General features: G+C 41.6%; 1 protein-coding gene across 4 annotated transcripts; it reads left to right on the top strand.

The window, feature by feature from the left end:
* Window positions 1-2,298: 2,298 nt before the first annotated feature.
* On the top strand, window positions 2,299-18,687 carry elovl1b (ELOVL fatty acid elongase 1b). 4 transcript variants are annotated; one of them, XM_083671713.1, is made up of 10 exons: window positions 2,299-2,367; window positions 3,287-3,341; window positions 8,729-8,847; window positions 15,321-15,420; window positions 15,558-15,748; window positions 16,112-16,192; window positions 16,327-16,383; window positions 16,635-16,740; window positions 17,056-17,192; window positions 17,388-18,687. In XM_083671713.1, the coding sequence occupies exons 4-10, from the start codon at window positions 15,360-15,362 to the stop codon at window positions 17,709-17,711; spliced, it is 957 nt and encodes a 318-aa protein (XP_083527839.1). In that variant the 5' UTR covers window positions 2,299-2,367; window positions 3,287-3,341; window positions 8,729-8,847; window positions 15,321-15,359; the 3' UTR covers window positions 17,712-18,687. The 4 variants fall into 4 exon arrangements, with proteins under 4 accessions (XP_083527839.1, XP_083527840.1, XP_083527838.1 ...); XM_083671714.1 differs by having other exon boundaries at window positions 2,299-2,372; XM_083671712.1 differs by lacking the exon at window positions 2,299-2,367 and adding an exon at window positions 2,387-2,665.
* Window positions 18,688-19,577: the final 890 nt, after the last annotated feature.

Raw genomic sequence — 19,577 nt, 5'->3', positions numbered from 1 at the left:
AGCTCTGGCCTGTACGACTCTACCAGGGCCTCCAGGGGGCGCTGTTGACTGGACTCTTCTCTTTCCTGATACTGTGCCGGGCTGTGGAGCTCAGCTGAAGCAGGTTACTCTTCTTCCTGTTCTTATCAGAGGATGGAACAGAGGATGGGTGAAGGCTCTGGAAGTATCTTCTCTGGGGGCAAAAGTTCTTACTGCCTACTGATTACTTAAAGTATATACTGCATACTAACCATACTGCATACTATTTGGAGCCTACTGTTTAGTACAATGCATTCAGTAAGCAACACATTTCAACATATCACACCATTCATACAGAGAAATCGGGATCTGTAGCTCAATCATGTTGTAATCAAATTGTAAATTTCCCTATTGCACGCCTCTCTTACCTGGTTCATTGTCAGTCTCTTCCTGATATAGAAGACAGGATTAGTCTCCTTTCTTTGATGCCCATACTTGACGCCTTACCCTGTCTAATCACTGATATACAATTATGAGGCATGTGAAAGTAGGCCTACTATGTCGAAGATCTATCAAGTCCTTTTATCTTAATTGGTCAGGAGGGAGAGGAGACCAGGAAATGGCATGTAGAAGGTCTTTACAGAGCATACAGACTTTATCATGTATGTATCAACATTTCCTTAATTGTGGAATGTGGCATTCTTATAAATTTGCTGTATATTTCTGTTTTACCTTGATCTTCAACTTTGAAACGAATCCAAATGTCACGCCAGGCCCGTGCAGAGGCTTTACAATATTGAATGTATTACTCCCCCTCCCTCTTGTACATGTATTAAGATTTCAGCATTATTAATGTGTCTTCTGAAGTCGATTAGCGTGTTTGGCAGCATCAGCTTTGAGCAACATCAGTGCCTTTCAATACCTGTTGCACGATGTATGTAATGGGGATAAAATCTGTCCAACTGCTTGAGAGTTACGAAAGCCGCAAGATGGTACACAAATGAATTCCCCAGCTTTATTGTTCGCTGAGTGAAACAAAAATAACTACACTACTTAACCACAGGATGGCATTGTTCCCATTAATGCAGGGATTTAACTACAACCTGTAAACACCGTTACATACGCGCTTCCGCCCATAGTAGGCATTCCATCCAGTTGAAGCCTGTCATAGGGCTGTCAAACGATTACAAAAATGATTGCATGATTTGCTGTGATTAATTAATCGCAATTTTGGTTTGGTCATATTTAGACCTAATTAAAGATGTTTTAATTGAAAATAGTAATTAAAAGTGTTGTATATGCCATATTAAGGAGAGAAAACACAAAATAATCAGCATATTATATGTTTTTATTAGCATCTTGTCAGCCAATAACAATTCAGCCAGGTGTGATAAAAGTATATGTACCTCTAACTGGTTAAATACAGTCACAACAACAACACCAATCAAGAGGGAATAATAAATCCCCCATATGTCTGATTGAACTACTGTACTATAGGAACTTTACTCACTGTAAAGTTTCTTCAGGCCTATATCAAAATGTAAGGAGTGGGACCTGCCAACAGTGCATGTAACACGATTGCTGCAGCAAGACTATGCCAGCAGCCTACTGCCCTTTGAGCATCTGCCCGGGACCATGGGGTGAGGGGGTGTGGATAATCCCTGGGGTAAAACTTCCTGTGATGCTCTTGCTTGCCAACCAACCAGTGCAGCTCAACAGGTGGATGATTTATGACAGAAACAGGTGTCATCCAGGAGGGGACTTTGTGGCAGGGCAAAGGGTGGCAGAGAAAAGGGAAAGGGTTTTGACTATGGCTATTGATAATATTACTTGGACAAATTGATGTCAATTAATCATGTACTTGGTATGTTAAAACAATTATCAAGCACTGAAATAACATTTTTACATATTTTGGCACTTAGACAGAGTGCCTTGAAAAAGTATTCAGACCATTGAAGGTTTTCACCTTTTGTTTCCCCAGAGCCTGGAATCAAAAGACATTCTATTAGGATGTTCCCACTGATCTACACAGCCTACAGGATACTTTGCTCATCTGGGGCATATTACCAGCCTCAATTGTTCAAAACTCGATTCCTCGCATCCTCTCCTCCATCCTCCACTCGCTTACTTAAAATGCATTGGAGCAGAAGATCTAGGTTCCTCCTCTTAGATATTCACATTTTACATGCTTTATAATGCTTTTTAAGATGAAGTGACTGGTGGACGGAAACGACTACACGAGGAGTCAGTCGTGTTTCTAAGCTTCTGAGAAAGGGCCGATAAAAGACGATGACTCCACCTTTTCCTTTCACCGCCCACCTTTCCTGCTCCATCAAAGGGCATCTTCAGGAAGTGCCTTCAAATACGTTCCGTCTTCGAACTTTTAACGGTTTCTACCACTTTGCTACAGTTGGGTAATCATTTATTTGACGGCTTACTTTCTTTTTTGTGCAGTTTATCTTTCCGAGCCTTAGCTTTAGCCCTACAACTTATTTCCAGAGTAGACTAACTAAACTTGGTGCATAGTCTGTAGCCTTTTTGAATGTGGTGATCTATTTCCATTGTTGATTGGCACACTTTCGTACATTTCATGGTTGAGGGAGAAGTGAAGTCATTCGACTTAACCAACCTCGACAGATGTAGACTTGTGGACGTGTTTTCAACCGGGGAAAATAAGTATTTTATGTAACTGCGTGAATATTTACAGGTAATTTATTGAGATTTGAAACTGCACCACCCCGGCGAATAGCACCTCACAAGAAGTGCATCGTCCCCATCTATTCTTTCTCAATCACATTTTAATAACGTTATTTCCCGTTATTTTCTGATGGCTGATGGTTAACACTATTTCCAACTGTATTTTTGTAGACTGTGCATGCTCGAATATGATTAGCTGGGCGTTGGCCTGTCTCCATGGTCTCCCTGTTTTATAAATCTGTATTCATTTTTGAAACGTGATCACTCCTCTACGGTCATAGTGTTAGCAGAACTTGTTTCAGAACAATGCCCTGGCGTAGAGACTATTGAATTTCATTCCACTTTCACACATTTTACGCGCTTTGGACACCGCGCGCCATAGTTCCGCACGCACTCCATGCGTCAATAGAACGCTTCGTTGTGAGATCAAAATTTAAAAAATAGAATTTGACTTGTAATGGTGATTTGTATCGACATTAAAGTCTACTTAAACAGTTTGGTATGTGCATGCGGATAACGGATTTTAACTTCACTGAAAGACCGCCAAGACTGGTTTGCAGTGCGGTTTCCTCCTTGTCTGCACTATCAGTATCACTTTCGTCTAAAATGTATTCTCTGATTCCGGTTTCAGGCCGATAAAGAGGAGAAAGTGTATAAAGTCGGGTCCAGACACCTTGCTCCACCAGGTAAGTAGCTGTGACCAAAGCTGTGACCACATGAGGTCTCATGATGCCTGGTCTCACTTTCTTTCATTTTTTTCTTTTCTTTGTTTGTTACCCTCTCAAAGTATATTGTCACACAGACGCCTGCTAATCTTATCGATGTTATTTATTCTGTGTATTATCTTCAATATATCAATGCATTTGTTCCATTGTAATAGTAATTTGTATTTAATGTAGGCCTAGATTGTAGATTGTGGTGTGCCAGGCATCATAGAGATAGACAATCACGGAGTGAGGCCACACCTCTCCACTGTTGTACGGAAGTGCGGTTTCCCATAAGGATTTCTAGTGCGTTTTCCAGTGGGGTACAGTTGTCTTTTAACTATAATGCAGGTGATGGTGATGACTGCTAACTAGTTTAATAATGACACCCCTAACCCTTAAAGTTAATTGAAACATAAAAATAACAACAACAAGCTACAGTAGTTGTAGTGATGGTCAATGGGGAAACATGACTTCTGTACCCCAGTAGAGGGGCATGGCTTCAGACTTTTGGGATTTGAACGTTTCCGGTGTGAGTTAGTATAGGAGTTATTATCAGTTGATAATAACTGACTTAAAATGGGGAATTTATATTCTATTTTTCTGTTTAAACATGCATCGCAGTGCATTAAAATTGTTACCGGTATCTTAGAAAATAAAACAGTTATAAACACTATGCATGCCACTTCTGCCATATGTTCCTATTATAGCTGGTTTGGAACTGAACCCCAGTAAGATGGCTGCCAAATTGCTCCATTCCAGAGCATTAGGTGTCTAAGATGTCAGTCTATCTATTGTTCTATATTTATGTCAGGCTTCTCTCTCACATCACAATGGACTTGCTGACGTTTGGATTGTTTGAAGCAGCAGCTTAAGATCTACCCCCACCACCACATCTCATTTCTGAGTGTGTAAACTGCCTCAAGGTGACTGGGTCAGTTCTCCTGATGGCAATGCAAACATTAGGATCTTAATGGAGCGGTAGGACTGTACACACTTACTGCTGTGCATGTTATCACTGAATCAGTGTCAAGTGTCAACGGCTGTTGAGGGTTGGCTGTGAGCAGTTCCTGACTTTTGATGGGAAAATAACGTAGTGGTTGAAAAGCATGAAGCAGGATTTGGAAAAGCTTTGGGTCATATTTAATCAGCTATACTAAGCAATGTTACAGCATTTTACAGAGTCAGCCAGGAATACTGAGAGGACAATGGCTTGATTCGATTCCCCCCATATGATTTTGCCATGTGCTTGATGTTCATATTAGATTAAACTGATGGTTGCTCTGCTTGTATCCTTAATAAGAGCCACATGATAGTTCCAATTCAATTTCTTCATTCTCCCAACCAAATCGAGAACGAGATGGAGCCACTAGAATAAAAGCAGCTTAACACATGAATATAGCTGTTATTATGGAGGCATAACTATCCTACTGTGTGAATTATGTCATTATATTTATTTTTGTGAATGAAGACGATTGACATTTGAAATATTTCTAGTATTTTCCTGTCTGCATTCCCATGTCAACACATCCTGTGATGGGTCAGACTTCCACCTTGAAGGTTTTATGCAGCCTTGTACCACTGAGTAAGTGAAAGTCATTCCTGACAGACATGGATGGTGTCATATCATTCAGTGTAAAGTCTTGCATAATCCCGACCTTTCTGCCAAACCTGCTCTGCACATGTCTGATATGTCAACACTGCCTCCAGATTGTGGCCCTTTGCCCATTTAATTTGATTTGGACTTTATTACAGGAAGACCCAGCCTACTTCTAGCTATGGTTCCCCAACCACCTATTTTATGGCTCCCATATTTGGGTAAAATATGAGTACAGTACAACTGAAGAATGACTGTGAACTGGCTGAAGAATTACTCCTGATCTGACATCTCTTAGAACAACAACTGGTAATTTTTGCAATTCAAACACATTCTATTTTTGAGTTGCTGTTGGTCAAAGGTGTTGACTGAATTTGTTTGCCTGGCAGAACACAGGCATGCAAAAAAGGAAACGTTGAACTCCCACTTTGACTAATCTAATGGTTATTGTTATAAGAGCTGTAAAGCATGATTGATGTCCTTCAGTGAGGCGGCAATGTGCACTTTGCCTTACTTGGCACAATGCAGCACCTTTTTTTTTGTAACATTCCCTGTCTCTTTTGGAGTGTCACGTTTTAATGACTAAATCCTAATTACTGTACTGTACTGTACTGTTCTCAAATCCATGATAAACTTTTACTTCCACTTCACTCCACTCTCAGTTGTGGGCACCAGCAGGAAGCCCATCCCCACCTGCATCCTGATCCCCACTCTTGGCTGTTGTCTCACAGCCAAGAGTTTTCATGTGCATTAGAACACATTCACATGCATGCAGGCTTCTGCTTAGAGTGCAGTGTGTTTCAGTGGAAAGTTCCAGAAACCTGAATCCTCAGCCAGCTGAGGGGAGGGGGTTTGTGAGAGAATGAGGCCAGTGTTGAGTGTGCAGTGAGAAGTCTGCCCTGGCTGGTCTGTTCCTGCAGGTAGAGGGCTGTCACCTGGTAACTCCTCGTTCACCTCCCTAACACGCTGTTGTGAAGGTGGCATAAACATGTCGGCCATCTTTAAGCTAGTCCAGCTACATTACAAGGCTGCTTCTGAATGAGTTACCTCTTAATTGTTCAGTTAATTGACTTTATTACTTAAGTACTGTATATGTCTAATGTTTAAAAAGGATTCTTTTGAAAAAGCCAGGGCAACATGCTATGGTAAATATATATAAATGTACAGTATGTTCTCCCCGTCCGCCCTTGAAGAGAAACCAATGGCATAAAATGTACTGGATTATTCTTGCCTATGTCATGTTAATTGGGATTTCTGGCAAAATAATAGAGGTTTTGAAGATTTTATTAATATTATTGATTGATTGATTTGAACAGTTGCACTTCTGTCCAATGAACATGTGATGTTTTTCAAATAGCTTCTGAAGCAGACAGCTGATATCCCATGGTGAAACCACTTCTGATACTAGATTAAGATAAAGATTAACTTATAATATAATAGTAGAATTCTATCTTGGTTGTTATATCAAGGCACATTTCTGTTAGGAGTAGTTTGAGTTGTGGAAATGAGAAGTTTGATTTGTGGAAAGGAGAAGTTATCTCCGGGATTGTGACAGAGCTATCACCAGATGCCATACACCATCTCTGACGAGCTATCACCAGACTCAGACTTTCTAGTACTGACATAGGCTTTCACTTCTCTATGTTGAGGAAGTTTGTCATCTTGCAGGCTTGATTTGAATGTGGATAATTATATTTGCCCCTTGCGACTAATATTCTTTTATGTTATGTGCTATGCCATGTTGAGTAAGCTGTGTCATGATGATGTCCATTTTCTAATAGTTTTGGGCTGTTTGAAGTAGTGAATGATACATGGAAATTGACTTATTTGAAGTTAATAAGTGACTTGCTTAGTATTTCAAGGTGAATGTTTCTATAATGAATCTATAATGTTTATCTTCAGGTCAGAGGTATGACAGAGGGTTCTTCAGCTCCTAAAAGAGGATTGTCTTAGGGATCTACTTTACATTCATATTACCTATATCATGGTGTCACTTGGCCATCACGTTTTGTAGTACACAATACACCCAGGCCTTTGGTGTGCTATGCCCTCAACATGAGGTCAGCAGGTGCTGTAGGCCTATATCCAATTTCTGAATATTATTTATTATTGTTATAATTTTATTATGTTGCCTTTTGGTACAGTACTATCTTTCATATTCCTCTGCTCCCTCTATTCAGTGGACTGGGAGAGTGGGGAAGGCCTTTGAGGTGTCTGTTATAGAAACAGAGCAGGAGTCCTCACATCTCGGTGTGACATGTGGGTAGAAATTCCAGAAATGTTGTGTAACCAGTAGACGTACTGTACACACACTTTCCTTGGCTCACACACTCCAGGTCGGCAGGGCATTGCTGCAGTCATCAGGAACCGCTAGTAGTGATGCAGCATTGTGGTATGCAAGGACAGTCATTGGCTCTGCATGCAGTCAGGACCCTACTTGCATTTGCGACATGAACAGACAGATTGCTGGGATTATAAATCTACGGTATGGGACTTGAACATCCTCTCATTCTCCAAGATACATTTTGTGCAGCAGCTCTTTTTGAAACTCATAACCCCCCCCCCCCCCCCCCCCCCCCCCAAAAAAAAAAAAAAAACTAAACAGGGGCAGGACTTAAACTTCAGTGTTTGTGCCTTTAACAAATGGTTTACATCCAAGGTTCTGCCTTTCTAACAGTGAGGAGAAGTAAAGAATGTGAGAGAGCTTTAGTTTGGCCCACGTGTAAGACTGTAAGCGTGCATGTTTGCTTTTGAGGGAGAGGGAGTGAGCATCATAACCATGTTGCCTTTAGGATTATCTTCATGTCTGTTCCTTCTATAAGAAATGGGTGTGGTTGTGTGATTAGAGTAAGTGATTTCGTATGAGGAAGAGGGAGCACTTACACAACACACTGCATTAGCCATGAGTCACTGAATTCATGTTGTAGCAATAGTGGCTGTCTATGTTATTAAGTTTAACAACAGGCTTTGAGTAAACACCATAATGATATGTTTTATTGCACCAACTAGCCTCTTCCTCTTAAAAATATTTCGGTTCCTAGAGGAAGGACACCATGTCGTTTGAAAAGCAACACCTATTTCATTTTGAAATGTGTGCTTTTGAGGTATCATGATTATTTTTGCTGTGTAATTAGTATCTACTTTGGTAATGACATTGATGTCCAGTTGGAGGGTGAAATGGATGTTCGTTTCGCTTTATGGGTGTTGGCTGTGTATAGAGCGGGTAGTAGTGTAACAATGGCCCCCTTCATGATAACAGAGTCGCCACTGATTTCTCGCCCGCTGCTGTGAATAATCTTATTGGCCCATCCCCCGAGAGAAACCAGCAGGAAGATGCCATAGTTTGGTATGTTTACCACAGTGAGGGGGGATGTTGGGGGGTGGGATGAGGGAAGGGGGGTTGTGGGGTAGGTTGGTGGAAGGACGACTCCCTCCTGTGTGACCGGGGGGGGGGGGGGGGGGGGGGGGGGTAACAAACCGGCCAGTCACCTAACTTTTTATTTAGGCTTTACACACTGTAGGTTGAAATAGGATCCCAGTTCCCTCTTTCTGACACTCACCCTGACACACATACTCTCTCTCTCTCTCTGCACACTCGGCCTTGCTATCTCTCTCTCTCTGAGCTAGTTATTCATCCACCCCGTGTGAGTCAGGGAGGGTGGAGACTGGGAGGGCAGCAGTACCAGTCACACTTTGTCAGTTTGCTCTCTCACTCACTCCCTCTCTCCCTCTTTCTCCCTCTCTCCCTCTCTGTGTCTCTGCTGCTGCTCAGGCTCTCTTGTCCAGCAGGAAACAGCTAGCTCTGCCCTGTTGTGAACGGGAGTTGACATCCACACTGGCATCCATTGACCTGCTCTGACGAGAGAGGGGAAAAAAGACAGGGAGGACGGGGTAAGTGTGTCTCTCTCGTGTTTAATTTTGGCCCACTTGTTGAGCCAGTGGTTTCCCTGCTCGGGTTTGTGTCCCAAGTTTTGGATCTTCTCTGGGAGGGATTTTGTTCTCTATGTAAACGGCTGGTGTGTGTGTGTGTGTGTGTGTGTGTGTGTGTGTGTGTGTGTGTGTGTGTGTGTGTGTGTGTGTGTGTGTGTGTGTGTGTGTGTGGTAGAGCACCCTGCTGAGGCTCATGTTAAAAAGATGCGGTATTGTGTGTTTGTCTTATGGGCTTCTTGGCTGCTCTCTCCCTGAGGATTTTTTTTTTCATTCATCATTAACTTCCACCTCGTGAGCAAGGGCTCCCTTTTTCCATGATTCATTGACAGGATTCTCCACCCTTTCCACTGTGCTGTGCTATGCTTTCCTGTGAGTCTTAAAAGAGCTACTGTGGTCATGGTATATAGTCTGATTTCAGTCTACACAAGATAAGTGATACATGTTTGATCTTAGTTAAATATATATATGTTTTTACATCAGGAGTGTAGTCAATGATAATAGTATCTGGCCAAGGTTGAATAGAGATAGCTGGATAGATGCCTAAGGATCACATGAGCCTCTAGCTCCAAGGACAAGCCGCCTCCTTTTTTTGTTTTGGACCAGAGAGTGATGAGGCGATCTGATAGTCTCCGCCTGCCTGGTTTATTGCTGCTAACTGTCTGTAGAGTTGTGTTTCATTGTAGGAATAACAATAATGGGATGGTGCAGCTTATTTTCATGTTTAGGTGAAATATCATCTTATTTAGTTGTCCTCATAGGCCAGTAGTGAAAGCTTCTCCTGTTCTCCATTCTCGACTTTGCTACCACAGCACAGGCTAACAGTTAGCAGCTCCATTTCAACAGACCTTAAGTTAGCATCATTTAAATTACATTTCACTGGTCAGAGGAACTGTAAAGTGATTGTATGTCTAATAGTAAGCACGTCAATAAATACTTTAAAGTATAACTCGCTACTAAACTTTGTTTGAAGTTTCTCTGACAAGTTCATGGCATGTAATTTAAACAATCTCTTTCAAGGGCTAACATGAAAATAGGCTCAACCCTCCCTTTAAAGGGCAAATTATATATCTGTATATTTACAGTGAGTTGCTCCATTACTCTTTTTTTTTCATAGAATCAAGGCAGTGCAGCACTTAACCTAACCACTATGAGGTTTAGTATCACTCAGGCAAGACCTGATGATTTGTTTGATGACATGTTACAGCACCCTCTTCCACCACATGGAAGCACTATGAACTCTTTAGCAGTGGTTGATGCAGAAATGCTCAGAAGTGGTGTCACAACTTAAGTCTTCTACATGCCCTCTCAATCCTATTCCCACCATGTTTTTCAAGACTGTTTTTAACTGTGTGTCTGAAGACGTTCTAGCTATTGTAAATGATTCCCAGCTTACAGGTAATTTCCCATCTGCACTTAAAACCGCCATGGTGAAACCCCTCTTGAAGAAAAGTAACTTTAGATTCTTCAGTCTTTAGCAATTTAAGGCCAATCTAACCCTAACCCTAACCCTTCCCTTTTTAAGCAAAATTCTTGAAAATGTTTTGTTAAAACCGTTAAATGATTTTCAACTGTACCTTTGACTAATTCCAATCTGGCGTCCATGCATCTCATAGCACTGAGATGGCATTAGTCAAGGTTGTTGGTTGTTAATTAATTAACACTGATGCCAGAAAGCTCTCTGTCCTTGGACCTGAGTGGACCTGAGTGTAGCTTTTGATACTGTGGACCATGATATCCTTATTGATAGACTTGAGAAGTGGGTTGAGTATCTTGTTGCCCTTGATGACCACACCTCAGACAAAAATAGAGATCACCTGTGGGGTCCCTCAAAGTTGTATTTTAGCCCAGTCGGTACTTGTTACCCCATGGCAGTCTCATCAGGAAGCACAATATTAATTACCACAGTTACACAGATGACACCCAGTTCTGACCAAGACCAGACAGAGAGCACACATCACACCAGTTTTAAAGTCTCTGCGCTGGTTACCTGTTAGTTTTAGAATTGATTTTAAGATTGTTTTATTAGTTTATAAATCACTCTATGGTCATGCACCCAACTTCATGTCAGACATGATTTTAAGGTAGATACCCAGTAGATCACTCAGGTCCTCTGGCACTGGCCTCTTAACTATTTCAAAGCCTAGGACCAAGAGGCATGAGGACACCACCCAAGAGGCATGAGGAGTCAGCTTTCAGTTTTTATGCCCCCAGACTCTGGAACAGCCTGCCAGAGAACCTGAAACTGTGGACATGTTTAAGAAACATCTTAAGACATACCGTTTTAACCATGCTTTTATTTAGGGAGTTTTATAGTAATTTACTATTTTAGTATTGTTTTTTATCCTATTTATTTCCTATTTTATTTGGGAATAAATCCAACTGCATTCTTTATATTGAATCAAGCTAATGCTATCAAAGTCTACACTTGTCTTTGCACACCAGCTGCTGTACCACTCAATCGAGATTAACTACTAGATCATGTTGGATGATTTGGTTTTACTAAGGGAGGGATTTATGCTATGACTGATAATTTCTGATAAGTGACTATCTGAAGTTGTTTTGCCTGTACACTTTGTGCCAGACAAGGGATAATCTGAAACAAACATCTATGTCTTCACTATGGCTATTGTATTCTCTTATCCCAAGGTTACTTTTCCTCCTCACTAGTCTTGCCCTTCTCTTGGAGCCTTGGGTGTGGATAAAAATAATGTGCTGTGTTCTCCTTTTCATGGTACTGTAATGCTCCCCTTAGTCACAAGATTAGCCCCCTGACATGCACATGTACACACACACACACACACACACACACACACACACACACACACAAATGTGTAATCAGTTGAGAATTTTTCAGTAGGATGTTCTCAATACAAACTGCTCCTCTGTGCACCATCAAGATCTCTAGCTGTGAATTACAGTCAGTAAAAGCATTTCTATGTTTTGTCCCCCACACTCATTGTCAGGCTTTAGCCTAGTAGGCACTTCTGAGCTGAAAGTGACCTTGAGGTAATATCGACATACTGTAAAATATCTTAAATATTTTATTTCAAAATCAGCGAATCACATTAGTATACTGAACAAGTTTCTTTGTTTGGTCCATGGGTCTAAAATTGACCAGAGCTTGAAGCTGTTCGCTATTTTTGTTCCTTGAAACACACATCCTCTCTTGGGTGCACTGTCACCTTCTCTGGTGCTACACTTACAGTTGTGGTCAGAAGTTTACAAACACTTGTAAAGAACATGTATGTCATGGCAGTCTTGAGTTTCCAATCATTTCTACAACTCTTATTTTTCTGTGATGGATTGATTGGAGCACATACTTCTTTGTCACAAAAAACATTCATGAAGTTTAGTTCTTTTATGAATTTATTATGGGTCTTCTGAAAATGTGACAAAATCTGCTGGGTCAAAAATATACATACAGCAATGCTAATATTTGGTTAAATGTCCCTTGGCCATTTTCACCTCAATTAGATGCTTTTGGTAGCCATCCACAAGCTTCTGGCAAGCTTCTGGTTGAATCTTTGACCACTCCTCTTGACAGAATCGGTGCAGTTCAACTAAATTCGTTGGCTTTCTGACACAGACTTGTTTCTTCAGCACACTCCACATGTTCTCGATGGGGTTTAAGTCAGGACTTTGTGAAGGACATTCTAAGACCTTAATTCTAGCCTGATTTAGCCATTCCTTTACCACGTTTGATGTGTGTTTGGGGTTATTGTCCTGTTGGAACACCCAACTACGTCCAAGACCCAACCTTCTGGCTGATAATTTTAGGTTTTCCTGAAGAATTTGGAGGTAATCCTTCTTCATTATTCCATTTACTTTCTGTAAAGCACCAGTTCCACTGGCAGCAAAACAGGCCCAGAGCATAATACTACCACCACCATGCTTGGCGGTAGGTATGGTGTTATTGGGGTGAAAGGCCTCACCTTCTCTCCTCCAAACATATTTCTGGTCATTGTGGCCAAATAGCTAAATTTTTGTTTCATCTGACCACAGAACTTTCCTCCAGAAGGCCTTTTCTTTGTCCATGTGATCAGCAGAAAACTTCAGTCGAGCCTTAAGGTGCCGCTTCTGGAGCAACAGCTTCCTTCTTGCACGGCAGCCTCTCAGCCCATGGCGATGTAAAACACGCTTGACTGTGGACACTGACACCTGTGTTCCAGCAGCTTCTAATTCATGGCAGAAATGATTGGAAACTCAAGACTGCCATGACATACATGTTCTTTACAAGTGTATGTAAACTTCTGACCACAACTGTACATTTAGAACAAAATAGTTTCTCACTCCAAACTGATTTCCAATAGTCCTGTAAATGTTCTTAATTATTAAATGTGCAAGTGTTTCTCCTCGGAACACGGACAGATACTCTTGTTGTAATCTGTGTCTTTGAAGGTCTGCAGGCAGGGAAACCCTGCTCCTTTGCCCTGACACTCATAAAGTGCCCTCCTGGTTGGTGCCCTTCCATAAGTCTGTGCACGTCCCTGTCTTCAGGGAAACATGGGCAAACTGTGTTGGTAGAGGAATGTCCTTTTTTGGGAGATCCCACTCTCAATGTGTGCATTTGCCCTGCCTTGTGGCTACACTTAACTTCACCTGAGTTCAAGAGAATTCCTAAGAACTTAATACCTACAGTAGAACCTGTTTATATTGAGGTTTAAATGTTGCATAACAAGAGTTTGACACTGGACCCCCATGAATGGGTACATTCACTTCGGTTAAGTTAAGGTATGACCTGTTGCAACACCATTTAGAACAGTGCATTTCACCTCTATGCTACTGCAGCTCCCTTTATCTGATCTGACCAAGCTCTTTTGTCACAGACTCAACAGTATCATCTATGTGGGTCAGAGGTTGTCATTAACACCACTTGAGTATATCTGGATGACATTGGGGATGGTTTCAGTCAGTGTAAGTGAATGAAAAAATAATGATTGACATACATACACACAAAAGCTGCTTGCGCACTTGGTACATCAGCAAATTAAGTACTTGTCTCACATACCTGATTTGACATGTCTCCTTGGAAACAAGTATTGTTTGACATTTTCCCTGTACTGAAAAGACATTCAGTGTAGTGTTAAGTGTATTGAAAGTTTTTTTTTTTTTTTTTTAATAATAGATTTTACTTTACCGTCATTGTATTATGTAGGGTTACCTACATAACTCAATGTATGTTTTAACAGTTTTAAACTGTTTTCAGTATTTGTTGAAAAGATGTTACTATGCTGTTTGATCCATGATAAAGATGTTGTGTGTTATCTGCATGTAAGGGAGGGACATTTTATCTATACTTTCTGCTTTATCGTTTGTTCCAGTCATAAAGCCTTGACTCTCACACATTCCAGTAGTACACTGTATAATTACTGTTAATGGTGTTGGCATAAGGTGGGCTGTACTATACTCCTAGGGCAGGGAGAACTCTAGCAGGGTAGGTCCCTCTCAACAATGGATCCCTCTTGCTCCATAGTGTGAAGGGTAATGGGACCGCACCCACTACACATCCCATTTATTGACCAGGAACATTGTGATGAGTTTCTGGAGTTGAGATTTGATATGGTGAGCTTTTGTCAAGATTGTAGGTGGACTACCTAGACATAGATATCATATCTGTGCTTGGCACCTGTGTACCAGTGGAGGCTGGTGGAGGTAGAAATTGGAAGATGTGTGTTTGATACAGTACCATTCTTCATTCCATTCCATGCATTACAATGAGCCCGTCCTCCGATTTCTACCTCCACCAGCCTCCACTGCTGTGTACATATTTTCTGCACATTTTTCGCTGTCTCTCTCAGTCGGGGTCATTTGGGGAGAGCAGAGAGGGAGAGTTTGTGTTTTGTAATGGGTCTGTTTCTTGGCCTGGCTCCCGTACTTCCCAAAGTGGGGAGAGCTGAATCTGAGCTGTGGGATGTCCTGACTGCTCCCTGTGGCCCCTCCCCTCCAGTGTCAGACCATGTCTGCTGAGCAGCTTGTACTGGAGGCAAAGCATGCTGGGATTTGGGGGGGGCGGGATATGTTAGGTCAGTGACGGGCTGCCCTGTCCCTTATCGGCACACTAGATCATTACCCATAATTGCATCCCATTGCAGATAAACCAGGACCATCAGCAGAGCACACTGTTCTAGTCTCATTCTCTTACGATTGAAATCCAAGTCACAATACCTGCTGCAAAATGTGTATTTTATGACAAAATAACACTAATGGTTTTCGTGAAAAGAAATCAGTGATGTTGCAAAAAAAAAATAGACTAGATCGTTCATTGTACAGTATGTTTTTTGTCATAAAGCTCTGCCCCCAATATCTGTGATATCTTCTTACTGTATGTAAAGTTAGTGCAGTAGTAAGTGTTTTCCTCTTATATACCATTCCTTAATGTAGCTATAGTACATCAAAATAACAATTGACGGATGCATTTGCCTGTTCTTCCACAGGTTATTGGGTAGTAATACGAGAGGGGGAAGCTAGTCAGAATGCTTCAGGACATAAGCTCTAGAGTCATGGAGGTCTACGACTTCGTCATGAAGGGAACAGGTGAGTTTTTGCATGCATACTTTCTTGTAATTATATGATTATATACTGTTCCTCTGCTTTGTATTCCATGAAAGCTGTAACATTCATTTGGCCCTAGAGTGCTGGCCTGTGGTTGATTGTCCAACTTTATCTCCTAGACCCGCGATTGAAGGTTTACCCATTGATGCACAATCCTGCGCCCATGTCGGCCATATTGGTGAGCTACCTGGTCTTCGTGCTGTTTGCGGGGCCTCGTCTGATGGCTAATCGCAAGCCCTTCGAGCTCAAGGGGGCCATGATTGTCTACAACTTCTCCCTCGTTGCGTTGTCTATCATAATCGTCTATGAGGTGAGACACTATGATGCAAAGCTCCAAAGATGAGGGTTATGATTTGATTAATTTGAGAAGTGTAGGCCGCACAGTATTTGAGCAGCAGTCTGTTGTCAGATTGGTATGTGGCAGCTCTGTCTAAATGGGTCATTGCCCTCCCTGGTCACTGAGTTTTGTGGAATTAGAGCAATGATTTGACATTGTCTTTTAGGTACAGTAGGACACCTGGAACTTAATATTTTCTGAAATGTATGCCAACTGATACTCTCATATTTTCATAAGGGTTATTTTCTTACTTGCCTTGCCTATGTCCATACATGTAACAGTCATTAGGCCTATAGTTAAATGAGGTTGCACTAAGTTTGTTCTCTTGTCCCTCAGTTCTTGATGTCTGGCTGGGCCACCACATACAACTGGAGATGTGATCCTGTTGATTACTCCGATAGCCCCCAAGGACAACGAGTAATACAAAATCTAATTAAAACATGTTATCTGTCTACATTTGCAATGATTCCTGAAATTATCCAATGTATCCGTTTAAGAAGACGGTAAAGCAACACTCTCACATCAGTATGTGTTCTTCTCACCTTCGCTAGATGGTTCGAGTGGCCTGGTTGTTCTTCTTCTCCAAATTAATTGAACTCATGGACACGGTAAGACTACATGTTATTCATGTGATGTTACATATGTTATAACATGTTATTGTTATAATCTTATTCACCCCCAATCTATCTCTCTCTGGTCATGAGAACCATGGCTGTATCATTGTCTCATGTCAGATAGCTTGACTCTGTCTGTATTGGTCGGTTCAGGGACGAGGGTCATGTAGGAATGACGCCACCTGTAGAAAGTAAAATTTGGCTGTATTTGATGTGTTCTCTTTTTCTCTCTCTCCCTGGGCCAGGTGTTCTTCGTGCTGAGGAAGAAGAGTGGTCAGATCACTTTCCTCCACATCTTCCACCACTCCTTCATGCCCTGGACCTGGTGGTGGGGCGTCAGCTACGCTCCTGGTGAGTTCACAATAACACTATGATAACCACTACTGTAGCTACTGTACAGTCTTAGAAAAGGGTAAGGGTTAGGGTTCTACATGGAACCAAAAAGGGTTCTTCAAAGGGTTCTCCCACAGCGACAGCTTAAGAACCCTTTGGGAAAACCTTTTTCTGAGAGTGTTGAAACGGACAAACCTCTTGTTTTAGAATTGCGGTAAGTTAATGACTCGGTAAAGCTCTCTTAGCACCCCATCAGCCTCTTAACCTTTGACCCTCTTCACACCTAAGTTAACTTGTGTTTTCTGACGTGTTCTTCTGTCTGGTTTCCTCTAGGGGGAATGGGCTCTTTCCATGCTATGGTGAATTCCGTCGTCCACATCATCATGTACTTCTATTACGGCCTGTCTGCTGCTGGACCACGCTTCCAGAAGTTTCTCTGGTGGAAGAAGTACATGACTGCCATCCAGCTGGTACTATACATCTTTATTTGCCTGAATTTTATTTTGTTGGGTTGGTCATCTTTAAAGGCTCCCTGTATTAGCTTTTAAAAAAATAAGACAAACTCATTCACAATGTTAATTTACCTAATAGGAATAACCTGTTCAAATGAGAGCATCCCTGTGGTTTTGTTTTTCCTCATCTCTCCTCCCAATCCCACCCAACAGATTCAGTTTGTCCTGGTGTCCCTTCACGTCACCCAGTATTACTTCATGGAGAGCTGTGACTACCAGGTCCCCCTCTTCATCCACCTCATCTGGGTGTATGGCACCTTCTTCTTCATACTCTTCTCCAACTTCTGGTACCAGGCCTATGTGAAGGGCAAGCGGTTGCCCAAGCAGGACACCAAGCTAAGCCTTAGTGGCAAGGCCAACAGGACCAACAATGGTGGTGCCAAGCATCTGGAGAACGGCACTACCAAAGGAACCAGCAATGGCTCCACTCAACACGAGAATGGCAGCACCCACACAGACAAGATGAAGAAGGCATAGGGCCTCTTGAAAAGAACACCCAAAATGTATGAACACGAGAGCCCGTACAAAATCATGGATTCCAAAGAACGTTTTGGTTGTGTTGCTTTTCTGATGGTTTTAAGTTTTTTATCCTGCACAAAAACATGGGGAAATGACATGGTCAATGATTTCCACAATTAGGATCCCGTATTTGGTTGTTCTGTTCATTTTTTGTTTCGTTATACTGGGAAACTAACTATGGAATATGATGTATGAGGAGAAGACATGTTATGACCTAATGTTATCTTCACTGATGTTGTCCACGACCTCAAAGTTCTGTATCACTTAAGTTACATTCACATGCACAGTTATACCTACCACCACTACTCACCCGACCCCCCCCCCCCCCTTTCCCTGTGGACAGATGACTGTATAGTTTCTATCATCAAACTTGAACAGACCTTTTGTAAATAATTTTACCGTCAAGACAACTAATGGTATTGGCATGCTTTAGTTTCACAATTTTGTTACTTTATCTTTGTTAAATTGAATACCAATAAATTCAAAGTTTATTAAAGTACCTGGTCTCACCTGCGGATATTTCAAGACAATATGTAAAAGCTGTGTAATCAAATCAAATCAAATCAATATATTTTTATAGCACATTTCATACACAAATGCCACATAATGCACTTTACAGGGAGACTAAATTGTAATTCTATCATTGCAGTGTGTCAGGTGTGGTATTAATGAATGCGGTGGATGTAATGTTAAATTGCTCGGTAGCCTGGAGCTTTTGAACTGAATCACTAAGATGTACTCATCTATTCTTGTGTGTATCATAACATTATACATCATAACAGACTATTTCATTTGGATTGTGTTCACATTTTATTGACACTTAATACATACACTATATCAAGAAGGTTTTCATCTTCCTAACTGTTAGCTGAAGTCTTGTATGAGGCTCAAAGTTAATAAACTGTTCTGTTGCAGCTGGATATTGCATTAGTTCAGCTTCCCTCCCTGTAGCATTGTCTCAGCCATCTCAAATATGTCAGGCATGTAGGAGATAAACAAGAGACCCATTCTGCTGTGTGTGAGGAGATACAGTCAGAAGAGCTGCTGAGCGAACGGATCAGCACCCAGCCCACAGCCATCAGTGGGGCCAAGATCAGGGTTGGGCCAGGTCACAGAGTTTCAGTGTTGGTTATATGTGCACTATACTGTACTATAGTACATCATCCATTCAAATTGCAGTGACGATCTAGTGGTAAAACATGGTTGACTGACCCTATACATTAGGACCTCTGTTCATTTCAAAACCAAGACATTTCTTCCTGTGTAAGTGATGTTACAAGGCCACACCCATTCTTACTGTACCTATTTATCTTTTCAAACCCAACAACCTCATCCAGCTGCCATATCCCCTGTCATGACAGTAAGACATTCTTCTTTCAAAGCATAACGGTGGGACCTGGAAATGAAGAGTGGAGATAAAAGGGTCCCTACAGCATAACCTTGTCCCAAGACTACTGCGCACAGCACATATAAGCCTGGAATAACGACCCAAATCTGGCCTTAGTGGGAGTGAGTTTACTGAGTAAAGAATTAGTTATTATTCTATTTCAGCTAATCACATGGCTGCGAGGCGTAGCTCAGATTCAGAAACGTGTGGTGTGTAAGCACTGGGGGGAAGTGCTGTGGGAGATGATTGATGCGAGGTAAAAGTTGAGGGCCAAGTTTGACGTGTTGACCCACCAGACATATCACGCATTTGGGTGGAAGTGTCTGGGAACGAGACTACTTACAATATGAAATTACTATTTCCTTGGATTTCTTCTCATACCTGAAAACAGTTGATCTGAATGCAAGCATTTCTGAAAACTTTTTGTCATAAATAAA

The sequence above is a fragment of the Argentina silus genome (genome assembly GCF_951799395.1).
Source record: "Argentina silus genome assembly, chromosome: 6".
Classification (NCBI taxonomy): Eukaryota; Metazoa; Chordata; class Actinopteri; order Argentiniformes; family Argentinidae; genus Argentina; species Argentina silus.
Note: the sequence above shows the minus strand (reverse complement) of the source record. Positions and strands in the feature narration are given on the sequence as shown.

What these genes read in the sequence shown, in the direction of transcription:
- elovl1b (XM_083671713.1), top strand. Translation starts at nt 15,360, where the DNA reads ATGCTTCAGGACATAAGCTCTAGAGTCATGGAGGTCTACGACTTCGTC. An exon ending in ATAGCCCCCAAGGACAACGA is followed by an intron (nt 16,193 to 16,326) that starts GTAATACAAAAT and finishes CACCTTCGCTAG; the next exon opens with ATGGTTCGAGTGGCCTGGTT. An exon ending in ACATGACTGCCATCCAGCTG is followed by an intron (nt 17,193 to 17,387) that starts GTACTATACATC and finishes CCCACCCAACAG; the next exon opens with ATTCAGTTTGTCCTGGTGTC.